The sequence below is a fragment of the Giraffa tippelskirchi genome, chromosome 12 (assembly GCF_054371585.1).
Source record: "Giraffa tippelskirchi isolate mGirTip1 chromosome 12, T2T-mGirTip1v1.2.pri, whole genome shotgun sequence".
Classification (NCBI taxonomy): Eukaryota; Metazoa; Chordata; class Mammalia; order Artiodactyla; family Giraffidae; genus Giraffa; species Giraffa tippelskirchi.
In genome coordinates this window covers 99,456,411-99,478,908 of record NC_137286.1, presented here as the reverse complement: position 1 = coordinate 99,478,908, position 22,498 = coordinate 99,456,411, and the positions used below count along the sequence as shown (strand labels likewise).

The following is a 22,498-nucleotide window of genomic DNA, read 5'->3' as shown; positions in this document are numbered from 1 at the left end:
AATCAAAATGCAGACTTAAAATTCATTCACAAAATCAGTTCACAATCTAGCTTGAAATGTCTATATAACTTAAGTCTTTCTCTAATTTCTTGCTTCTTAAGAAATACTGTTTAAGTTGCTTAGACTATCTTGCAAATAAATATAAACCATTTACAAAATAGTTCCTTGGACTTTTTTATCATCACCCAAAGACATCAAATAAACTCTTTTCCCTCTTTCCTAGCATAAACCTCGAATCATCCGACTTAAACTACAAAGAATCTGTATTGTTTTTCACAGCTGCACACATGTGTTTGACTCCATCAATACTTTAAAAATGTAAACAAAGACAGGAATTTGAAACATTTCACCACACAATAAAACATCATCAGTTCTAACTCCACTAATTCAGATATTGCTCACTTCAAACTCCTTAAAGAAACCACAAAAAGGTTCCCTCCATCAATAATGGTATGAACACAACACAGTTCTTAAAACAAGCTCAAAATTCCTTTCCTTGGGTTATTATCCCATTTGCTTCTCATAATAATTCCAGAAAAATAAGTATTATTCATTAACGGCGAAACCTGTCCACGGTCACAAACTGAAATAACTGAGTCAAAGCTCAAGTTTTCTACCCATGAATCCAACTCTTCTTGAATAGCTAGCTGACTTGAAGGGCAGCACAGTTCTCAAATAGCATTTGCTTTCATCACAGCCATTATTTCACACAGTGAATCTATTTTTAAAGTCCTTAACAGGATCTTAATATAAATATGTCAATTCTCCTTTCCTCTATCAGAAAACATCTTTTTAAATATTTATCATCATATGCCATTCTCAAGTATAACAAATTAAAAGATTTTTTACAAGACACATAAAAGCATTTGCCATTGATTACAACTATCATGATCTTTAAGCAATAAATTACCAAGAATTCACTTGGTATCCTTTACTTACCGAGACAATGTTGTTTTCCCAGAACCAGGCAAACCTCTTAAAAGAATAAGTAACTTCTGCAATTTATGTAACTTTTCCTCTTGAAACTGCTGGTTCATAAACCTGTCTGTTCCATTACACTCGTCCACAGAAGGATCTTTCCAGTATCCTTCACTGGTTTCACAGAAACCATTACTCGCATACCCATCTTGCACACTGTAGTCATTTCTAGAGGGATGATCACTACTGGTAATATCACTACAGTCAGTATATTCATTGTTCTCATCAAAAGTCAAACAATCCCAGTTAGCATGACAACTATTTATAAAACATCCATTCTGCATCTCAAAGTCATCCTGGGCATGGAAAATATTTGATGGTGGATTTGGTGGAACACTGAATCTTTGAATATTTAAGTGATAGTTAAAACTGGGAAGATGAGGGTCTTGTGGTACTACAAAAGAATGCATTGCTTGCCACTCAGGCCTGAAGGAAGTAAATGAATTGTCACAAAATGTAGGTACTACTTGTCCATTACAAGGATATTTACCTGGCTCATTCCCCATGCACTGTTGATAACCACAATGTGGTTGAAGGCCATTACTAAGATAATTTTTCTTTTCTTCTTCAGATTTTAACAGATCATTATTACAGCTCTGATAATATGGAATGAGTTGTTTCTGAGAGGGTTCGGGTTCCTTACAACTGCTTTCTGAATCATCTTTTTCATTTTCAAGCTCTTCAATTTCTTTGTAAAACTGGAACAATTCATTGTCAATCTCTGATTTTTTGGAGTTAAATTTCTGTTTCTTTTGTTCTCTTTTGCCATCTCTACCACTGATAGTATCTGCTTGATTCCTCCTGTCATTACATTTTTTTTTCTCAGGGGGTTTGTAAATGGGTCCTATAAATGCTTTACTTGTGCTATATATCTCATCATCTGTGGATACCAATGGAGGATGCGTATCCTGTACAACTTGTGAATCAACAGACTTGATAACATCCGGTCTGTCACTAGGCATCCCATCATGCACAGGTTTCAGCAAATCTGTAGTTTGGGTTTTGTCCTCCTGAGGACAACTACGTCCTCTAACATTAGTGATGGTTACAGGGGTCCAATCACTTCCAGTTTTCTCTTGCTTTCTGTGAAAATTACCACTACCATGATGGGGGAAAACATATGCCTCTTCAGTAGACTTCAATTTCTTGGAGCATGGTTCACTTATTAGTTCTTCCTCATGTCCCACGGATTTGGCTTCAATTTCACCATAAGGCATCTGAGGAGCAAATCACACAACTAATAACTAATACTTTTAAAAATCTAAACAAAAGTTTCCTCAGAAACAATAGAAAAAAACAATTTGATATAAGCATTTAAAAAGCATTTTCACAAAACATGAATATTTTAAAGCTGTAATTTTATAACCACGTAATACTGTTATGACATTACGATTTAAAGCAGGGGTTTCACTGAAGGTAAATCATCATCCTTTTTTAAAGAAAGCTATATCTCCTCTTTAATCTAACTGATGTATTTCTGAATTCAGAGAACCTAAGCAAAAATTTGAGCAAACTTGGAAAGCTCAATCAGTAATACACATTTCGATGATACAGATATACAATCGTGTACTAAAAGGGAGAGTAAGCGTGCCAACCAAAATGACACATATCCAAACCGGTTGTGATAAACTGTATCATAAATGTCTTCCTGTTTAAAATCACTAGGTCCTTAGCAAACCTCAGACAACCACAACTGTTAGCAATCAAATGTCAGATTAACTGAAATGTCAGTCTTTATAGGCCCTATTCTTGCGAGGAGAGTAAAAGTGTCTCCAAGTGTGTGTATTACATTAATTTTAAAGAAAAAAACAGTAACTTAAGTTGTTCTGAGAATGACAGAAATACGTGATGTTTAGAAATCTGGCAACTCCCCAAATCAAAGCCCTCATCTTTTCCAGATGGTTCGTCCATCTCGTAGATAAATAAACTCTGCTTCCCCTGAAAATTTTTGGGGACCCTCAACAGTGCAATTCAAAAGCCTGTTTGGGTCAATACTTCATTCCGCCCGCTCTCTGGTCCTCCTTTCCCCCATACGAGAGCAAACTGCTACTGCTAAGTCGCTTCAGTCGTGTCCGACTCTGTGCGACCCCATAGACGGCAGCCCACCAGGCTCCTCCGTCCCTGGGATTCTCCAGGCAAGAATACTGGAGTGGGTTGCCATTTCCTTCTCCAGTGCATGAAAGGGAAAAGTGAAAGTGAAGTCGCTCACTCGTGTCTGACTCCTAGCGACCCCATGGGTCTGCAGCCTACCAGGCTCCTCCACCCATGGGATTTTCCAGGCAAGAGTACTGGAGTAGGGTGCCACTGCCTTCTCCAATACGAGAGCAAAAGGAAAGGTCAAAAACACGAATGAGACAGGAAGGCCCCAGGGGGACTGAAAGAAAACACACCTGAAGAGAACGCCAACCTCCCAGAAACAGGCCCCTCCTAGGCCGCTTCTCAGCTTCTCCTTTGCTCATTATAAACAGCAGAAAAGTCCCAGGGAAGAGAAAGGAGAGAGAGGCCTATACACAACCTAAACCCTAAGGCCTCCTGACCTCCAAACAGGGCAGCCCGAGCAAAAGCGCTTCACCCAATTTCTCTGTCCCAAAGGAGACACGTTCAGGTTCTGTCTAGGAATTCCAAAGAGCTCCGAGACCCAAAGGTTCACTCCCGGCTCCTGTTTACGGCTAACCTAAAGGGTTCAGTCAAGCGCCGGCGAGAAGCCAAGCCACTGAAGAAACTGAAAAACGTCCCCACCACAACCCCACCTCGCTTAAAATGGTCTGTTTACTCACCTTATACCACAGTTCTGCATTGACTTCAAAAAAGTAGGTGAAAGAAGCGCGGAGACCTTCCCCAAACAAGAGACCGGGTGGGACTGAAAGCCCGGCCCTCAGGAGCCGAGAAACAAGCCGCCACTCCGTACGCAAGATGGCGACCACCTCACAGTTACCCCGGCAGGAATTACGAATTTGCGCCAAGGCATTGTGGGAAACGAAGTCCGGAATTCACACCCAGCTTGGAAATCTCAACTTCTCCCAGAATGCATTGCTTCACATACGCGCTGAGGACAACAAGCGAAGGCCGGAAGTAGTTCTTAAGTTGGAGGCGGGAAGTTGTTTAGAAATACCAACTTAGGCTAAAACAGGCATTGACCTGGTCTGGGGTTCACTCCTAAAGGAAAAGACACTGTGAGTGCCTGACACCCCAAACAGATACATAAGCTGTTCTGAGTACATGCTTTAAGGCTTTTAGGGATATACAAAAACTTTTAAAAGGGGTCTTAACATTTCATGTCGCCAACTAGGCTTACTAACATTTCTACGAAAAACCAGTCAATGACTAGGTTCATGTTTTTCTGTCCAAGAAGAGAATCACTGCAGCAGAGCCTTGATAACAGATAAAGGTACTTGTGATAAAATAACTTAAAATGTCATAGCTGTATTTTGTTTTGGGAACTAAAGACCATTTTCTGAGCCTTCTCGTGAAAACAATCAACTTGTGGAAAGCACTTAGAACAGCGCTTGGTAAAAATAAGTGCTATATAAGTGTTTATTAAATTAGAAATAACCACAAACTGAACAACTGGCAGTCCTCTGCTCAGGGTCCCTTCTCTCTTCCCACCGTCTCCCCTTTCTCTAGACCCGCTCCTTCACCTGCAGGGAAACTGCTAATCTCTTCACACGTGTTTAAATACGTATATAAGTAAACCCGTTGCGATAGCGTTTTAATTTATAAATATAGTAGTTAAAATCACAGTCTCTAATGTTTGCATTGGATTATTTAACAGCCTTATGACCAAGAGGGCTCACCGAGAGCAATCCATCCCCTTACAGTGACAGACTCGTCCTCAAATACAAATTCTCTCGTCGATCTTTATGATGTTTCCTCGTGATTAGATTCAAATTATACATACATCCTTGGTGGAAACAACCACATGGGTGAAGTTGTGTTCTTCCTCGGGATGGTACATTCGGAGGCACAGAATGTCTTATCTATCCATTATAAGATGGTATTAATTTTTATCACCGGATCAAGGTGTTGTAGTTTCTTCACTTGGTTTTCCCGTGCTTTTTTATCCCTTAAGCAATCTGTGAAAAAATGCTTTGAAACCAAGAAAATGTCTCACTCCTAATCAAGCTCTACCTTAAGATTTTGCCTTCATGATTTTTACTGCAACTGCTCTTTACAATGTTAGTTGCTGTGTTTCTTTCCACCCTACCTCCTTCAAGCCCACCACATTTATTAGTTTTGATGCTTGTTGCTGTTCAGTTGCCCAGTCATGTCCAACTCTTAGCGATCCCAAGGACTGCCACATCCCAGGCCTCCCTGTCCCTCACCATTTCCTAAAGTTTGTCCAAGTTCATGTCCATTTCAAGGGTGTTGACATCCAGCCATCTCATACTCTGAAGGCCTTCTCCTTCTGCCTGCGATCTTTCCCAACTTCAGGGTCTTTTCCAATGGATCAGCTGTTCATGTCAGATGACCAAAATACTGGGGTTTCAGCTTCAGCATCAGTCCTTCCAACAAGTAGTCAGGGTTGATTTTCATTAAGATTGACTGGTTTGATCTACTAAATAGAAAGTTTTGATGCTACTAAAAGGAAAAGCCCCCTTATATTCTATCAGTATGAATTTACATGTTCCTTTTTGTTTAAGAAGTTAGAGTCCATTGCTGTTCTTATTCGGAGAAGGCAATGGCACCCCACTCCAGTACTCTTGCCTGGAAAATCCCATGGGTGGAGGAGCCTGGTAGGCTGCAGACCCATGGGGTCGCTAGGAGTCAGACACGACTGAGCGACTTCACTTTCACTTTTCCCTTTCATGCACTGGAGAAGGAAATGGCAACCCACTCCAGTATTCTTGCCTGGAGAATCCCAGGGACGGAGGAGCCTGGTGGGCTGCCGTCTATGGGGTCGCACAGAGTCGGGCACGACTGAAGCGACTTAGCAGCATCAGCAGCAGCAGCTGTTCTTATTTGTTTATTAGTTTATAATAGTCTATTTTTAGGACAGTTTTAGGTTCAGAGAAAAATTGAGTAGAGTACAGAGTTTCCATGTATCCCATTCACGTCACATACAGTTTCCCCTGTTACTAATCTCTTACAGTATTATAGTATTTTATATATATATTGTGTGTATATATATATATAGTATTACAGTATTATAGTACATCATTACAATTAATGAACCAATATTGATACACTAATGTTAAGGACAGACCATCGTTTTTCAGATTTCCTTAGTTTTTCACTAATGTCCTGTCTGTCCCACGGTTCCATCCAGGATGCAATATTACATGGAGTTGTCATTTATCCTTAGTCTCCTGCTGGCTGTGACGGTTTCTCAGACTCCACTTGGTTTTGATGACTTTGGCAATTTTAAGGAAAACTAGTCAGGAACCTTGTAGGATGATGCTCTTCTATTGGAATTTATATGATACTTTTCTCATGATTAGACTGGGATTATGGGTTTTTGAGAGGGAAACCACAGAGGTAAAGTGTCTTTTTCGTAACATTATAACAGGTGTACATACAACCAACATAGTTTGTGATTATATATGTTGATCACCAGAGTAGTGTTGGTTAGGTTTCTTCACTGTAAAGTTACTCTTTTTCCCCTGCTTGCTCTGCCATACTCCTTGGAAGGAAGTCATTGTGCACAGCACACATTTCTGGAGTGCTCTCCCTTCATTAGACTATTTAAATAATTTCTTGTGAATTCTTCTGCATAGGAGATTTGTCTCTTCTCTCCTTTCCTTATTTATCTATTTAATTTATTTATTTATTTATTTTGTCACACTGGATCTTCACTGTGGTGCTCAGACTCAGTTCTGGCATGTGGATCTTAGTTCCCTGACCAGGGATTGAACCATCGTCCCCTGCCTTGAAAGGCGGATTCTTAACCACTGGACCACCAGGGAAGTCCCCATCCTTATTTGTTTTGATGCTCAAATTATTTGAAGTTTGCCCAGCTTTGGGTTGACTCCTTTTGACCTGCACATTGAGTACTTCCTTACCTTGTGGCACAGGATTTTCCAGGCTTCATTCATTACTCATGATCTGGAATCAAAAATTTCTCCAAGTCTGGTTTCTTCCCCACACCCCTGCCCCCTTAGTGAATGGTATTTAGAAGCTAAGACCTTGGCCCTAACAGTGCTTATTGATACTGGAGTATTACTGCTCTCAGGTCATCTCAGTAAACAGAAGGTGGGGAGAGGGCAACAGATTTTTTTTTTTATTATTTAAAAAAACATAAATATTGATACTTAAAATTCCAATATAATTCCACAATGTTCTCTTAAAAAATTTTTATTAGGGTATAACTGATTTATAGTGTTGTGTTAATTTCTGCTATATGGCAGATTCAGTTTTTTGTATAATACATTTTTTATATTCTTTTCCATTATGGTTTATCACAGGATATTGAATATAGTTTCCTGTGCTATATAGTAGGACCTTGTTGTTATCCATTCTATGTATAGTAGCTTTACAGTGTTCTTTGTTGCCATCCCCATTTCATACCTGTGTCTGCCTTCTTCAACAGTGAGAACCTTGTTTCCTCATAGCACATTTATTTGCTAATCCTGCATTACACATAAAATAGTTTCAGAATTGCTACATTCACATATTTACCTAAGCAAATTGACTAAAAAGGGTTCAAGCCTTGGTTGTGATTTTTCTTCTGTAGATTGAAGGTTGAAAGTCAAAGTACTAGGTACAAAAGTAACTTGAATTATTTCTCTTGCACTACCCTATTACGTTTCCATGGGTTTATGTTAGTTATTTGAAATACACTTGAGTTGATTTTTTTCTATTTCCAGTTTTGGTTTATTTTTCCTTCTATTACTGATGATTTCATTTTACTTTTGAAATATGTAGAATAATATGTTTCCCAAAGTGTAAACCATCCAAAAGGGTATATTCAGAGAAATATCACTCTCTTCCATCTCTCTTAAACCCTTTTCCCTACAACCTTTTATATATATACAATTTTCTTGTTTTCTGATATATCCTTCTTATGTTTCTTTTTGCAAAAAATAAGCAGACATATGTGTGTTTTCTTGTTTCTCTTTTCTTACTCCAAAGTAAACAAACCATATATGCAGTTTTGAATTTTGTTTTGTTTTTTCAGTTAACAATATCTTCTGGAGATCATTTTACATCAACTTAGAGAGATCTTCTTCATTGTATTTTACAGGTGCATAGTACTCCATGGTGTAGATGTACCATAGTTTATTCACTTAATAAATGTTTGAGTAGCAACCAGTATTTTGGATGTTGGGTAGCACCCAATATTTTGCAATCATAAATAATGCTATAGTAAGTAACCTTGTGTTTTTATATTTTAGGAGGCATACTTTTAAATTCTTGAAAGTGGGATTTCTAGGTCAAAGGGTAAATCCATATGTACTGCATATTTCCAAATTCTCTTCCACAGAGGTTGTATCATTTTGTATTCCTACTAGCAACATATGAAAGTGCCAGTTTACCTCAGCTGTTACTCCTATGTAATTAATGAGAAATGGTATGTCAGTGTAGTTTTAATGTATACTTCTCTTATAGTGAGTGGGGACAGTCTTTGTATTTGTGTGTGTGTGTGTGTACTGACTGTTTTTCTTTGGCTCGTGTTCTGTTGGAATTTTTAAATCTCTTACTCAATTAAGAAATGTCTTTATATAAAAAGGATATTAGCCTTATATCTGGCATGTGTGTGTATGCTAAGTTGCTTCAGTCGTGTCTGACTCTTTGTGATCCCATGGAATATAGCCCACCAGGCTCCTCTGTCCATGGGATTCTCCAGGCAAGAATACTGGAGTCTATTGCCATGCCCTCCTCCAGACGATCTTCCCAATCCAGGGATCAAACCAGTGTGTTTTTACGTCTCCTGCATTGGCAGGCGGGTTCTTTACACTAGCACTACCTGGGAAGCCCCTATATCTAGCATATTTCTTGTGATATTTTCTCCTAATTTGTCTTTTTTTTTTCCTGTGCTTAGGCTGTTTTTCCATGTAAAAGTTTTTAATTTTTATTGTTCTTTTATTAGTACTTTTCTGTATTTTTATTCAACTGAGTGTTGAATTTTGTTAAAGCATTTTTTCATCAACTAGACATATTAATTTCAGTTCAGTTCAGTCACTCAGTTGTGTCCAACTCTTTGCAACCCCACGGACTGCAGCATGCCACCCTTCCCTGTCCATCACCAGCTGCTGGAGCTTGCTCAAACTCATGTCCATTGAGTCGGTGATGCCATCCAACAATCTCATTCTGTGTCGTCCCCTTCTCCTATTGCCTCGTGTCTTTCCCAGCATCAGAGTCTTTTCCAATGAGTCAGTTCTTCGCATTGGGTGGCCAAAGTATTGGAGTTTCAGCTTCAGCATCAGTCCTTTCAATGAATATTCAGGACTGATTTCCTTTAGGATGGACTGGTTTGATCTCCTTGCAGTCCAAGGGACTCTCTAGAGTCTTCTCCAACACCACGGTTCAAAAGCATCAATTCTTTGGCAGTCAGCTTTCTTTATAGTCCAACTCTCACATCCATACATGACAAGTAGAAAAACCATAGCTTTGACTAGACAGACCTTTGTCGGTCCATCTAAAAGACATAGTAATATAGGGAATTATATTAATATTTCCTAATTTGAACTGTTCCTTCAGATATGACCCACTTGTTCATAGTACATTCTTTTCTTAATGTAGTACTAGAGATTGTTCACTATATTTTACTTAGGATTTTTCCAGTAAAGTATTTGTAAGTGATGTTGGTTTGTAATTCTTTTATCATATCTGAATCAGGTTTATATAGTAACTGATGGAGAAATTAGAGACAAAATAGATAAGGAGTCCCACTTTCCCAGTCTCTTCCAGTCTTTCTCTAAACATTTAATTTGTCATATTTTGCTCTCCTCACATTTTTTGTTCTTGTTCCTATGTTTAGCCTTTCCATCCCTGGCTGTTACAAACTCAAAATTGATAGGATCATTTTCTCCTTGTTTCTGAACACTGTCTGGTGATATTTACACTGGTTCATCTGGTTGTACCTTTATAGTTAGGCCTATTCCTTAAGTCCATATCCTTTCTTCCAGCCACTCTTCCATTACCCCCACTCTTTTGTTTGGTTGCACCGCAAGGCTTGTGCAATTTTAGTTCCCTGATTGGGTATTGAACGTGCATCACAGCAGTGAAAGCATCAATTCTTAACAACTGGACCGCCAGAGAATTCCTGCCCCTCCTCCATCCTGATAGATAAATCTTAGGAAGGGACTCATGCCAGGGTTGCCTATTGCAATTACAAAGTTCTTTTCTGCCAAAAGTAGCCACCAATATCTAGAGATGGAGGAGGGTTGTATATGTCTCCTTGCCACAACTTCACTACCAGTTATAAAGAAAATGAACCCCAGACGAAATTCTGACACACATATAGACATTTATTAGCAAGCTGCCACAGAACAAAATAACAACAATTATAAAATTATTTTGTAAGCTCAAAGGCCCAACTTTGTCCTTAAATGTGCCAACACAGGGAATTTCTTGATGTTCCAGCGGTATGGACTCTGTACTGTCACAACTGAGGGTACAGTTCATTCCCTGGTCGGGGAACTCAGATCCCATAGGTGCAACCACACACACACATACACATACACACACACACATACACACACACACAAATGTGCCAACACAACTTGCATGAAGAGTTCATTAAGACCAATAACAATAGAGGTGAATTATTAATTTATGGATGACAAGTAATAGGAATTCTCCAAATTAATGGCTGAACACAACTTGTTCAGAATAAAGCTTTACCCCAGTTCAAAGGATACCTTGTTAATGAGAGGGTGAGGATTGTTCCTATATTTCAACTTACTTAACCCTCTGTAAATTTACACATATATCTTAAATACCAGTAATTTCATCAACAAAAATTCATTTCTAACATCAAATATGCTAATTAACAAAACTCTGGCATTGATCGGAGAGTAGAGCTCAAGTACATACTCTGGAATGTAACCTTTTTTTTAAACGTTAGCTAACCATCTCTAAAATATATATTCCTCAGTAAGGTACAGAGCACCCTTATGATACAGATTTAAACTAACATATACACAGTGATATCACATTATTTATGCTGAAGTATTTGAAAATAAATTATAGACAATTTACAACAGTTCATAAGCCAAGGCCCAGTTTATTTGTCCTGCCTGTCTGACTTGGACGGCCCTGCTCCCAAAATGACACGAGACATTTTGTAAATATGAAAACAATACATATATGTCCTTATGGTGCTTACAAATAGCTGTGAAAAGAAGAGAAGCAAAAAGCAAAGGAGAAAAGGAAAGATATACCCATTTGAATGTGGAGTTCCAGAGAATGGCAAGGAGAGATAAGAAAGCTTTCCCACAGTGATCAATGCAAAGAAATAGAGGAAAACAATAGAATGGGAAAGACCAGAGATCTCTTCAAGAAAATTAGAGATACCAAGGGAACATTTCATGCAAAGATGGGGACAATAAAGGACAGGAATGGTATGGACCTAACAGAAGCAGAAGATATTAAGAAGAGGTGGCAAGAATACACAGAAGAACTGTACAAAAAAGATCTTCACGACCCAGATAATCACGAAGGTGTGATCACTCACCTAGGGCCAGACAGCCTGGAATGTGAAGTCAAATGAGCCTTAGGAAGCATCACTACGAACAAAGCTAGTGGAGGTGATTGGAATTCCAGTTGAGGTATTTCAAATCTTAAAAGATGATGCTGTGAAAGTGCTGGACTCAGTATGTCAGCAAATTTGGAAAACTCAGCAGTGGCCACAGGAATGGAAAAGGTCAGTTTTCATTCCAATCCCAAAGAAAGGAAATGCCAAAGAATGCTCAAACTACCACACAATTGCACTCATCTCTCACGCTAGTAAAGTAGTGCTCAAAATTCTCCAAGCCAGGCTTCAGCAATACATGGACCGTGAACTTCCAGATGTTCAAGCTGCCTTTGGAAAAGGCAGAGGAACCAGAGATCAAATTGCTAACATCCACTGGATCATCAAAAAAGCAAGAGAGTTCCAGAAAAACATCTATTTCTGCTTTATTGACTATGCCAAAGCCTTTGACTGTGTGGATCACAATAAACTGTGGAAAATTCTGAAAGAGATGGGAATACCAGACCACCTGACCTGTCTCTTGAGAAAGCTGTATGCAGGTCAGGAAGCAACAGTTAGAACTGGACATGGAACAAAAGACTGCTTCCAAACAGGAAAAGGAGTATGTCAAAGCTGTGTACTGTCACCCTGCTTATTTAACTTATATGCAGAGTACATCATGAGAAATGCTGGGCTGGAAGAAACACAAGCTGGAATCAAGATTGCCGGGAGAAATATTAATAACCTCAGATATGCAGATGACACCACCCTTATTACAGAAAGTGAAGAAGAACTAAAGAGCTTCTTGATGCAAGTGAAAGAGGAGAGTGAAAATGTTGGCTTAAAGCTCAACATTCAGAAAACTAAGATCATGGCATCCGGTCCCATCACTTCACGGCAAATAGATGGGGAAACAGTGGAAACAGTGGCTGACTTTATTTTTTGGGGCTCCAAAATCACTGCAGATGGTGACTGCAGCCATGAAAGTAAAAGATGCTTACTCCTTGGAAGGAAAGTTATGGCCAACCTAGACAGCATATTAAAAAGCAGAGACGTTACTTTGTCAACAAAGGTCCGTCTAGTCAAGGCTATGGTTTTTTCAGTAGGCATGTATGGATGTGAGTTGAACTATAAAGAAAGCTGAGCAGTGAAGAATCGATGCTTTTGAACTGTGGTGCTGGAGAAGACTCTTGAGAGTCCCTTGGACTGAAAGAAGATCCAACCAGTCCATCCTAAAGGAGATCAGTCCTGGGTATTCATTGGAAGGACTGATGTTGAAGCTGAAACTCCAATACTTTGGCCACCTCATGTGAAGAGCTGACTCATTTGAAAAGACCCTGATGCTGGGAAAGATTGAGGGCAGGAGGAGAAGGGGACAACAGAGGATGAGATGGTTGGATGGCATCATCAACTTGATGGACATGGGTATGAGTGGACTTCGGGAGTTGGTGATGGACAGGGAGGCCTGGTGTGCTGCAATTCATGGAGTCGCAAAGAGTTGGACACTACTGAGTGACTGAACTGAACTGAACTGATGGCACTTAGTAGTCCTTGAAGGTAACACTGTTACCTTCAGAGAAGCAAAGGGGAAAGTTTTTCCCTAGCAGGGGTGACAGCGAGGAAGGTGTTCAAGACACCAAGGCAAGGGCCAGCTAGTTCTCCAGTTGGGCCAGGTTTTGGTCTGCCCACCATTGCATCTTCTATCCAGTACATTCTCATTATTATCCCCACTTCCTGTCAGTCTTCAAAAAAATCCCAAACTTAACGTGGATATGGTATTCCAGACTTCACACAAATAAAATGATGCCAGAAATGGAAGAAGTAAGCAATTATTTTCAGTGATCACTCAGGACGCTTTCCTTAAAATAAAACTATCTTGCTACAAAGCCACATAAGTTTTTAATCCTACTCATAAAGAAAATCTGCATTTGTTAATTTTTATATCCAGAACAAGAAATTTCAGGGTTTTGGCTGAAGCATTAACTTGTGCAGTAATATACTTTATAGTTTTATTTCATGGAAAGTAATTAATTCCCATAGCTTTTATTGATTCTGTGCATGAAGCTTTTTATGCTTCTTATTAAGACTTGCAGAAATAACATCTTTCTTGACTGTTCAGTGCCAAAGTCATTGGAAATTATACCTCATAAACAATCTTTCAGAAGAATTTGTCAATATATTTGCTTTTTAAAAGAACATGCAGCACCAATAATACCTCCTATTTTACTTTTTATGGTTTCACTAATTTCCCATCAGTGATGTGATCTATTGATTTTTCCATTATAAATATTTGTGGTTATCATACAGTAAAAAATATTTTTAAAACAATGACATTTTATTACATAAATACAGTAATTTTTTTTAGAATCTAGAAATGCAGAAGTTGAATTTATTTTTAGCTCAGTCATTATCTAAGACTGACGAGAGGAGAGTGATTGAAGGATGTTTTTCCTAAATATTTTCCTTTCTCTTGTTACAGTGACTATTATCACAAAGAAGTGGAAATATTGAAAGGATAGAGAAGTTACATTACTTGGAGCTAGCCATAGACACCAGACACCAACTCTGGGTAGATTAAGGAGAAGGAATTTATGGGAACGATACCCAGTAATGATATCAGTCTACGGGCAGTGTCTTTTGCCTCTTTGTGTCAAAGCTTGTTTCCACCCTTCTGGTTGTGAAAATGTGGTGAAGTGTTCTAGAAGGCAGCACCAAACCTATATACTGTTACCTCCTCAGCACATCCACATCTCTGCACCCACCAGGGTCCTCCCTCAGCCCATCACACAGTGCTGGGCCATTTTATAATCCTTAAACACCAAGTGATGCTTTCTGTGACAGATTTGATATTCATGGAAAAGTATTCTTGCTGCCTATTTTACTCCGTGTTTACTATTTATACGCTATAACCTGAGAACCTTCCTTATAATAATCTAAACATCCTAGTAAATAGTCAAAGCTTTTAGTAAAATTGTTATATAGGTAGCATATCACCTAAAATTCATACTGCCTGGCAGTTTTATGTGCATTTGCCCAGATATATTACGATGGAGATTTTTAGTGCTGTGGCAATAAATAATACTGTATTTCAAAGCCCTCAGCTTTTGTACAGTAATCTACATTCATAAATGATAAGTTCTCAACCCAGAAAGTATAAAAGTGACTAACATAGAACTTACTCTGTGCCAGACACTATTCTACATTACTTAATTGGATCATTGAATCTCTTGAGCAGTCCTATGAAGTAGATGCTATTATCATCCCTGTTGTACAAAGCAGGAAACTGAGGCCCTGGAGGGTTTCATAACTGGAACTTGTTCAGGGTCAGGAGCCAGTAAGCAGCAAGGCCAGAATTTGAAACTATGCAATCTGCCTTCTAGGTCTACATAAATGTATTGGCTCTAAACTTAAAGCTGAAGTATGTCTTGTAGAGAATGTGTAAATGAATTTAACTTTGTTGTTGTTGTTGTTAAGTCACTAAGTTGTGTCCGACTCCTTGCGACCCCATGGACTGTAGCCCACTAGTCTCCTCTGTCCATGGGATTTCCTAGGAAGGATCCTTTCTTGGGTTGCCATTTCCTCCTCCAGGGGATCTTCCCAAATCAGTGCATGAACCCATGTCCCCTGCTCAGCAGGTGGATTCTTTACCACTGAGCCACCTGGAAAGCCCAAATTTAACTTTAGGAGGATTTCAATGTGTTCATGTAAAAATTATTGTAAAATTTTGGTTTGATCATTGTAAAAAGGATGCTATAAAATGTACTTGAACTTGTAAAAAATGTACATAATGTATATATATTCACTGTAACAAGTCAATACTACAGAAGTATATAAAGGAAAAGCTAATCATCTCCCAACAGCCCTCATTCCTAATCCTCTGAGATAACCAATGTTAACATCGTGAGAAGTCCACTTCCACATCATTTACTCTTTGTACAAATATATACACACGTATATGGGGGTTCCTCCTTGCCACTTCTTTTCTGTTCCTTCTTTTCACAAAATGAGATCGTCCCCTTTGGTCGGGAACATTTCACTTTGGTAGTGTATCAATCGCTCTGTGGAAATTCCCTCCTCTGATACCTGTGTTGGGCAGAAGGGCCTCTGGGGAGAAATGAGTCCTGCCCACCCAGCAGCCTGGGTCTGCGAGTGGAAATGGGATGGGACTGAGCTAATCCTTGAAGGTATTTGATTTAGGTCATACCTGAATGGTCTAGTGGTTTCCCCCACTTTCTTCAATTTAAGTCTGAATTTGGCAATAAGTAATTCATGATCTGAGCCACAGTCAGCTCCCAGTCTTGTTTTTGCTGACTGTATAGAGCTTCTCCATCTTTGGCTGCAAAGAACATAATCAATCTGATTTCGGTGTTGGCCATCTGGTGATGTCCATGTGTAGAAGTCTTCTCTTGTGTTGTTGGAAGAGTGTGTTTGCTATGACCAGTGCATTCTCTTGGCAAAACTCTATTAGCCTTTGCCCTGCTTCATTCTGTACTCCAAGGCCAAAGTTGCCTGTTACTCCAGGTGTTTCTTGACTTCCTACTTTTGCTGCTTATTTAACTTATACACAGAATACATCATGAGAAATACTGGGCTGGAAGAAGCACAAGCCTGAATCAAGATTGCCGGGAGAAATACCAATAACCTCAGATATGCAGATGACACTACCCTTATGGCAGAAAGTGAAGAAGAACTGAAGAGCCTCTTGATGAAAGTGAAAGAGGAGAGTGAAAATGTTGGCTTAAAGCTCAACATTCAGAAAACTAAGATCATGGCATCCGGTCCCATCACTTCATGGCAAATAGATGGGGAAACAGTGGCTGACTTTATTTTTGGGGGCTCCGAAATCACTGCAGATGGTGATTGCAGCCATCAAATTAAAAGACGCTTACTCCTTGGAAGGAAAGTTATGGCCAACCTAGACAGCATATTAAGAAGCAGAGACATTACTTTGCCAACAAAGGTCCGTCTAGTCAAGGCTATGGTTTTTCCAGTAGTCATGTATGGATGTAAGAGTCAGACTATAAAGAAAGCTGAGAGCCAAAGAATTGACGCTTTTGAAGTGTGGTGTTGGAGAAGACTCTTGAGAGTCCTTTGGACTGCAAGGAGATCCAACCAGTCCATCCTAAAGAAGATCAGTCCTGGGTGTTCATTGGAAGGACTGATGTTGAAGCTGAAACTCCAATACTTTGGCCACCTGATGTGAAGAGTTGACTCATTTGAAAAGACTCTGATGCTGGGAAGGATTGAAGGCAGGAGGAGAAGGGGACGACAGAGGATGAGATGGTTGGATGGCATTACCGACTCGATGGACGTGAGTTTGGGTAAACTCCAGGAGTTGGTGATGGACAGGGAGGCCTGGCGTGCTGTGGTTCATGGGGTTGCAAAGAGTCGGACACAACTGAGCAACTGAACTGATCTGAACTGACTCCTTGAAGAAGGAAATGGCAACCCACTGCAGCATTCTTGCCTGGAGAATCCCATGGACAGAGGAGCCTGCTGGGCTACAGGCCATGGGTTGGCCAAGAGTCGGACACAACTGAGCAACTATCACTCACACTCACTTGCGCTAATCCTCTGACCACTACAGAAGGGACACTGTAACTGCACACACAAGGGCTATCACTGTGGCACTGTTTAACTGAAACCTCTGGAGTGGTCCCTTTGGTCATTCTGTTTCCCTTGTAAACAGGAAAATCCATAAACAAAGGGCACTTGTGTATTTGTCCAGGAGGAAAAGGGGATTGAGGAGTTTCTCTTTCTGATGCCAATGGATAGAATGGGTTGGTTGGCACTGGCTGGCACTCCTGTCCTTGGCAGGGCCCAAAGGGAACCAGGGACAGACCAGTGGCAGCCAAGGAGACAGAGAGTTACCTGCAGAAAGCTCACAGGCGGGACCGGTGACATGGTTTGTGAGGCCCAGCACAAAATGAAAATTCAGGACCCCTTGTTAAAGAATCAAGATAATTCAAGACAGCAGAGCATTAAATGAAGTGCCAGCTCTTCTGAGCACAGGTCCCTGTACTGCTGTGCATGCTCCACATCCACAAAGCCAGCCCTTTTTATGGTGTCCAATAGTGGGAGGAAGGAGACTTGCAATAGCTCGCCTTTTGGTCAAACGATAATTCTTACTTTCATTTTCACTAAAGATTATTAGGGAAAGATTGAAGGTGGGAGGAGAAGGGGATGACAGAGGATGAGATGACTGGATGGCATCTCCAACTTGATGGAGATGAGTTTGAGTAAGCTCCGGGAGTTGGTGATAGACAGGGAAGCCTGGTGTGCTGCAGTCCATGGGGTTGCAAAGAGTCAGGCACGACTGAGAGACTGAATTGACTGAAAGATTATTATCAGTCTTTTTTCTTGCTTTTAAAATTCTCATTCGAATGACACTTAAGAGAAAAATGTGAAATTTTTATCATAAGGATAATTTACATGCGTCAAGGAAGAGCTCCTCTGAAAGCATTATGTCTTCTTTATCATCAGAGGGTGGAAAGGACTGAGTCTGTGAACAGCCTAAGTAAGACATCAGAAAAGAGATCATGCCATTGCCTTGAGTGGAATCCTGTGGTTCATGGAGTTGCAAAGAGTTGGACACGACTGAGCAACTGAACTGAACTAAAGTGAACCTTTTGAACATCACAGCTTAGCTTAGCTTACCTTAAATGTGCTCAGAACACTTACATTAGCCTACAGTTGGGCAAAATAAATCTAACACAGTTCACTTCAGTCGCTCAGTCGTGTCCGACTCTTTGCGAATCCATGAATCGCAGCACACCAGGCCTCCCTGTCCATAACCAACTCCCGGAGTTTACCCAAACTCACGTCCATTGAGTCAGTGATGTCATCTAGCCATCTCATCCTCTGTCATCCCCTTCTCCTCCTGCCCCCAATCCTTCCCAGCATCAGGGTCTTTTCCAATGAGTCAACTCTTCACATGAGGTGGCCAAAGTTTTGGAGTTTCAGCTTCAACATCAGTCCTTCCAATGAACACCCAGGACCAATCTCCTTTAGGATGGACTGGTTGGATCTCCTTGCAGTCCAAGGGACTCTCAAGAGTCTTCTCCAACACCACAGTTCAAATGCATCAATTCTTCGGCCCTCAGCTTTATTCACAGTCCAACTCTCACATCCATACATGACTACTGGAAAAACTATAGCCTTGACTAGACGGACCTTTGTTGGCAAAGTAATGTCTCTGCTTTTTAATATGCTATCTAGGCTGGTCATAGCTTTCCTTCCAAGGAGTAAGCATCTTTTACTTTCATGGCTGCAGTCACCATCTGCAGTGATTTTGGAGCCCAAAAAAATAAAGTCTGACACTGTTTCCCCATCTTTTTCCCATGAAGTGATGGGACCAGATGCCATGATCTTAGTTTTCTGAATGTTGAGCTTTAAGCCAACATTTTCACTCTCCTCTCTCACTTTCATCAAGAGGCTTTTTAGTTCTTCTTCACTTTCTGCCATAAGGGTGGTATCATCTGTATGTCTAAGGTTATTGATATTTCTCCCAGCGATCTTGATTCCAGCTTGTGCTTCTTCCAGTCCAGCATTTCTCATGATGTACTCTGCATATAAGTTAAATAAGCAGGGTGACAATATACAGCCTTGACGGACTCCTTTTCCTATTTGGAATCAGTCTGTTGTTCCATGTCCAGTTCTAACTGTTGCTTCCTGACCTGCATACAGGTTTCTCAAGAGGCAGGTCAGGTGGTCTGGTATTCCCATCTCTTTCAGAATTTTCCACAGTTTATTGTGATCCACACAGTCAAAGGCTTTGGCATAGTCAATAAAGCAGAAATAGATGTTTTTCTGGAACTCTCTTGCTTTTTCGATGATCCAGTGTATGTTGGCTATTTGATCTCTGGTTCCTCTGCCTTTTCTAAAACTAGCTTGAACATCTGGAAGTTCACGGTTCACGTATTGCTGAAGCCTGGCTTGGAGAATTTTTAGCATTACTTTACTAGTGTGTGAGATGAGTGCAATTGTCTGGTATGCCTACTTTATAATAGAGTGTTGAATATCTCCTGTAATTTATTGACTACTGTACCGAAAGTGAAAAAAAGAATGGTCATATGGATCCAGAATGATTTTAAGTATATAGGTTATTTATCCTCGTGATCATATGACTGTGGCCTGCCTCCACTGCCCAGCACCCCGAGAGTACCGTACCCACATCCCTAGATTCAAACTCAACATCATAAGTTGAACCAGTATAGGTTGGGGACGATCTGTATATTTTGCCAAATGTTTTAAAGCTGATAGTTCAGCTGTTGTGCAATGTTGTGGCTGTATCAGTTGATATAATAAAATACTTCTATAAGGTTATTATATGGTCACATTCCTGGCACCTTGAGTACTCTCCTTCCTCCTTGGGCACTCCAGCCCCTCCTTGTCACCCTGAAGACTTTACCCACTATCCTCAACTAGAGGGTGAATGCCTGGCACAGCAGGGAGTATTCAGTATCTTGCTCAAGTTACAGCCTGTATCTGTTTGACTGGTCCTTGCCTGTCCTGTATAGTTGCATATATTTTAAATATTATCCCTGGAGATTTTTGTATAAGCAAATATCTGATGTTTTCAAGGAAAGATGACAGATTATAGAACATTATAAATGTATGCTTGATATATTAAATTTATATTAAAATACATATGAAATATTATTTTATAACATTTATTTTATGACATAATTATATTTTATAACATATATAAAATATATGCTATATTATAAAAATATAACATAAAATTATATTTTATAACATATATTATATATGAATAGAATGTATTAAAAGCCTTGAAAGTAACTTCATCTGGTGGCATGATTATGATTGATTTCTTTTTCATTTTAATCTTTACTGCATTTTCAGATTTCTTTACAATAAACTCATTATTTACACATCAAAAATATATTTTTGGGGGCTCCAAAATCACTGCAGATGGTGACTGCAGCCATGAAATTAAAAGATGCTTGCTACTTGGAAGAAAAGTTATAATCAACCTAGACAGTATATTAAAAAGCAGAGACATTACTTTGCCAACAAAGGTTCATCTAGTCAAAGCTATGGTTTTTCCAGTAGTCATGCGTGGATGTGAGAGTTGGATTATAAAGAAAGTTGAGCGCCGAAGAATAGATGCGTTTGAACTGTGGTGTTGGAGAAGACTCTTGAGCATCCCCTGGACTCTCAACCACTCCATCCTAAAGGAAATCAGTCCTGAATATTCATTGGAAGGACTGATGTTGAAGCTGAAACTCCAATACTTTGGCCACCTGATGCGAAGAGCTGACTCATTTGAAAAGACCCTGAAGCTGGGAAAGATTGAGGCAGGAGGAGAAAGGGATGACAGAGGACGAGATGGTTGGATGGCATCACCAACTCAGTGAACCTGAGTTTGAGTAAATTCCGGGAGTTTGTGACAGACAGGGAGGCCTGGCGTGCTTCAGTCCATGGGGTCGCAAAAAGTCGGACACGACTGAGCGACTGAACTGAAAACTGGTTTCATTTCAGTAAAATTATTTTTTTTTTTTAAGTAATGGCAACATTTTTCAACAGCTCCATCTGCTGGCTACTGAATGAAGTTAATTTTCATTTATTACTATATTTGTTTCTACTATAACCGGGACAAGAAACAGAATTCCTGTATTAGAACAAAGTATGCTTTTTATAGATCTGTGAAGAGAACTATCAGGAGTCAAGTGAATTTACCTGGAATGAAAAGTGATACAAACTTGGTTGGATGTAGAGTGGGCTATTACCCCATGCACAAAAATAGACCGCCTAGAATAGAAACATACCAGGGAAGGACTGGTTTTGCGTTTGTGGCTATTTTACAATGGCATATTGATTTTGTTGATTATATAAAATAAAAACATAGATTGGTGGTTGCATATTGATGTATATGAAGTATAGGAATTAATATACTTCTGCACTCATATTCAGAGTTTCAGTCTAAACTCTGTGTTATTCTCATTATTTTCAAGTGAAATTGCTCTTAATTCCATATCTTGAATCTGCCTGCAGTACCAGAGACCTGGGTTCCATCCCTGGGTTAGGAAGATCCCTGGAGGAGGACATAGCAACCCACTCCAGTATTCTTGCCTGGAGAATCCGCGTGTACAGAAGAGCCTGGTGGGCTACAGTCCATGGGGTCGCAAAGAGTCGGACACGACTGAGCAACTAAGCACAGCCATACCTCTTTATTTAATTTCCTGCAGTTGAATTGATGATAAATGCTTTCTGAAACAAATTTCCTCTTTATATGGTTACAGGAGGTATTATATTTTGCTTAAAAATCTCTCAATCATCTAGCTTTGGAACTCTTAAAAAGTAAAATCTATCATGCTGAGTGAAGTCATTCATGAAAAGACAGGTACTGTATAATTTCACTTACATGAGGTATCTAAAGTAGTCAAATTCATAGAAACAAGATAGAATAGGAGTTAAGGGGAAAAGGGGAGTTGTTGCTTAATGCGTATAAGGTCTCATTTCTGCAAGATGAAAAAGTTCTGGAGAGCTGTTTCACAAACAATGTAAATATGCTTAACACTACTGAACTGGGCACCTTAAAATGTTAGAATGTTAAATTTTATAATTTTTTAATCACAATAAAAAAGTTAAGTCTAAAAATACATATATTGCATATGTAATATATATATCCTGTATATATATATATATATATATATATATATATAACAAATTTGAGAGAAAATATTGAAGTAACCATACTCTACACTTAAGGATCCATTTTTCTTGTCCTCTCAAAAGTCTATTAATATTTCCACAAGTTTATATTTGTTTGTGACTTACATGGGACTTGATTTAAAAAGAAATTACATGTTTGTAAGCTGAAATGAGATTTTTAAATTACTTGTCTAAGTATGTTAGTCATTCATTCCTGTATAACTCTTTGCA

General features: G+C 39.4%; 1 protein-coding gene across 13 annotated transcripts in view; it reads right to left on the bottom strand.

Annotated features, from left to right (window-relative positions):
* Positions 1–3,905, bottom strand: part of N4BP2L2 (NEDD4 binding protein 2 like 2) — a 61,436-nt gene extending 57,531 nt beyond the window's left edge. For 9 of the 13 annotated variants that reach the window (XM_081549221.1, XM_081549230.1, XM_081549233.1 and 6 more), the window contains exons 1-2: positions 3,756–3,905; positions 940–2,195 (exon numbers count right to left, since the gene is read on the bottom strand). In XM_081549221.1, coding sequence (XP_081405347.1) covers positions 940–2,195 — 1,256 coding nt within the window. In that variant the 5' untranslated portion in view covers positions 3,756–3,905. The remainder of the gene's footprint in view (positions 1–939; positions 2,196–3,755) is intronic. The other 4 variants (XM_081549231.1, XM_081549225.1, XM_081549232.1 and 1 more) reach the window with 1 other exon arrangement.
* Positions 3,906–22,498: the final 18,593 nt, after the last annotated feature.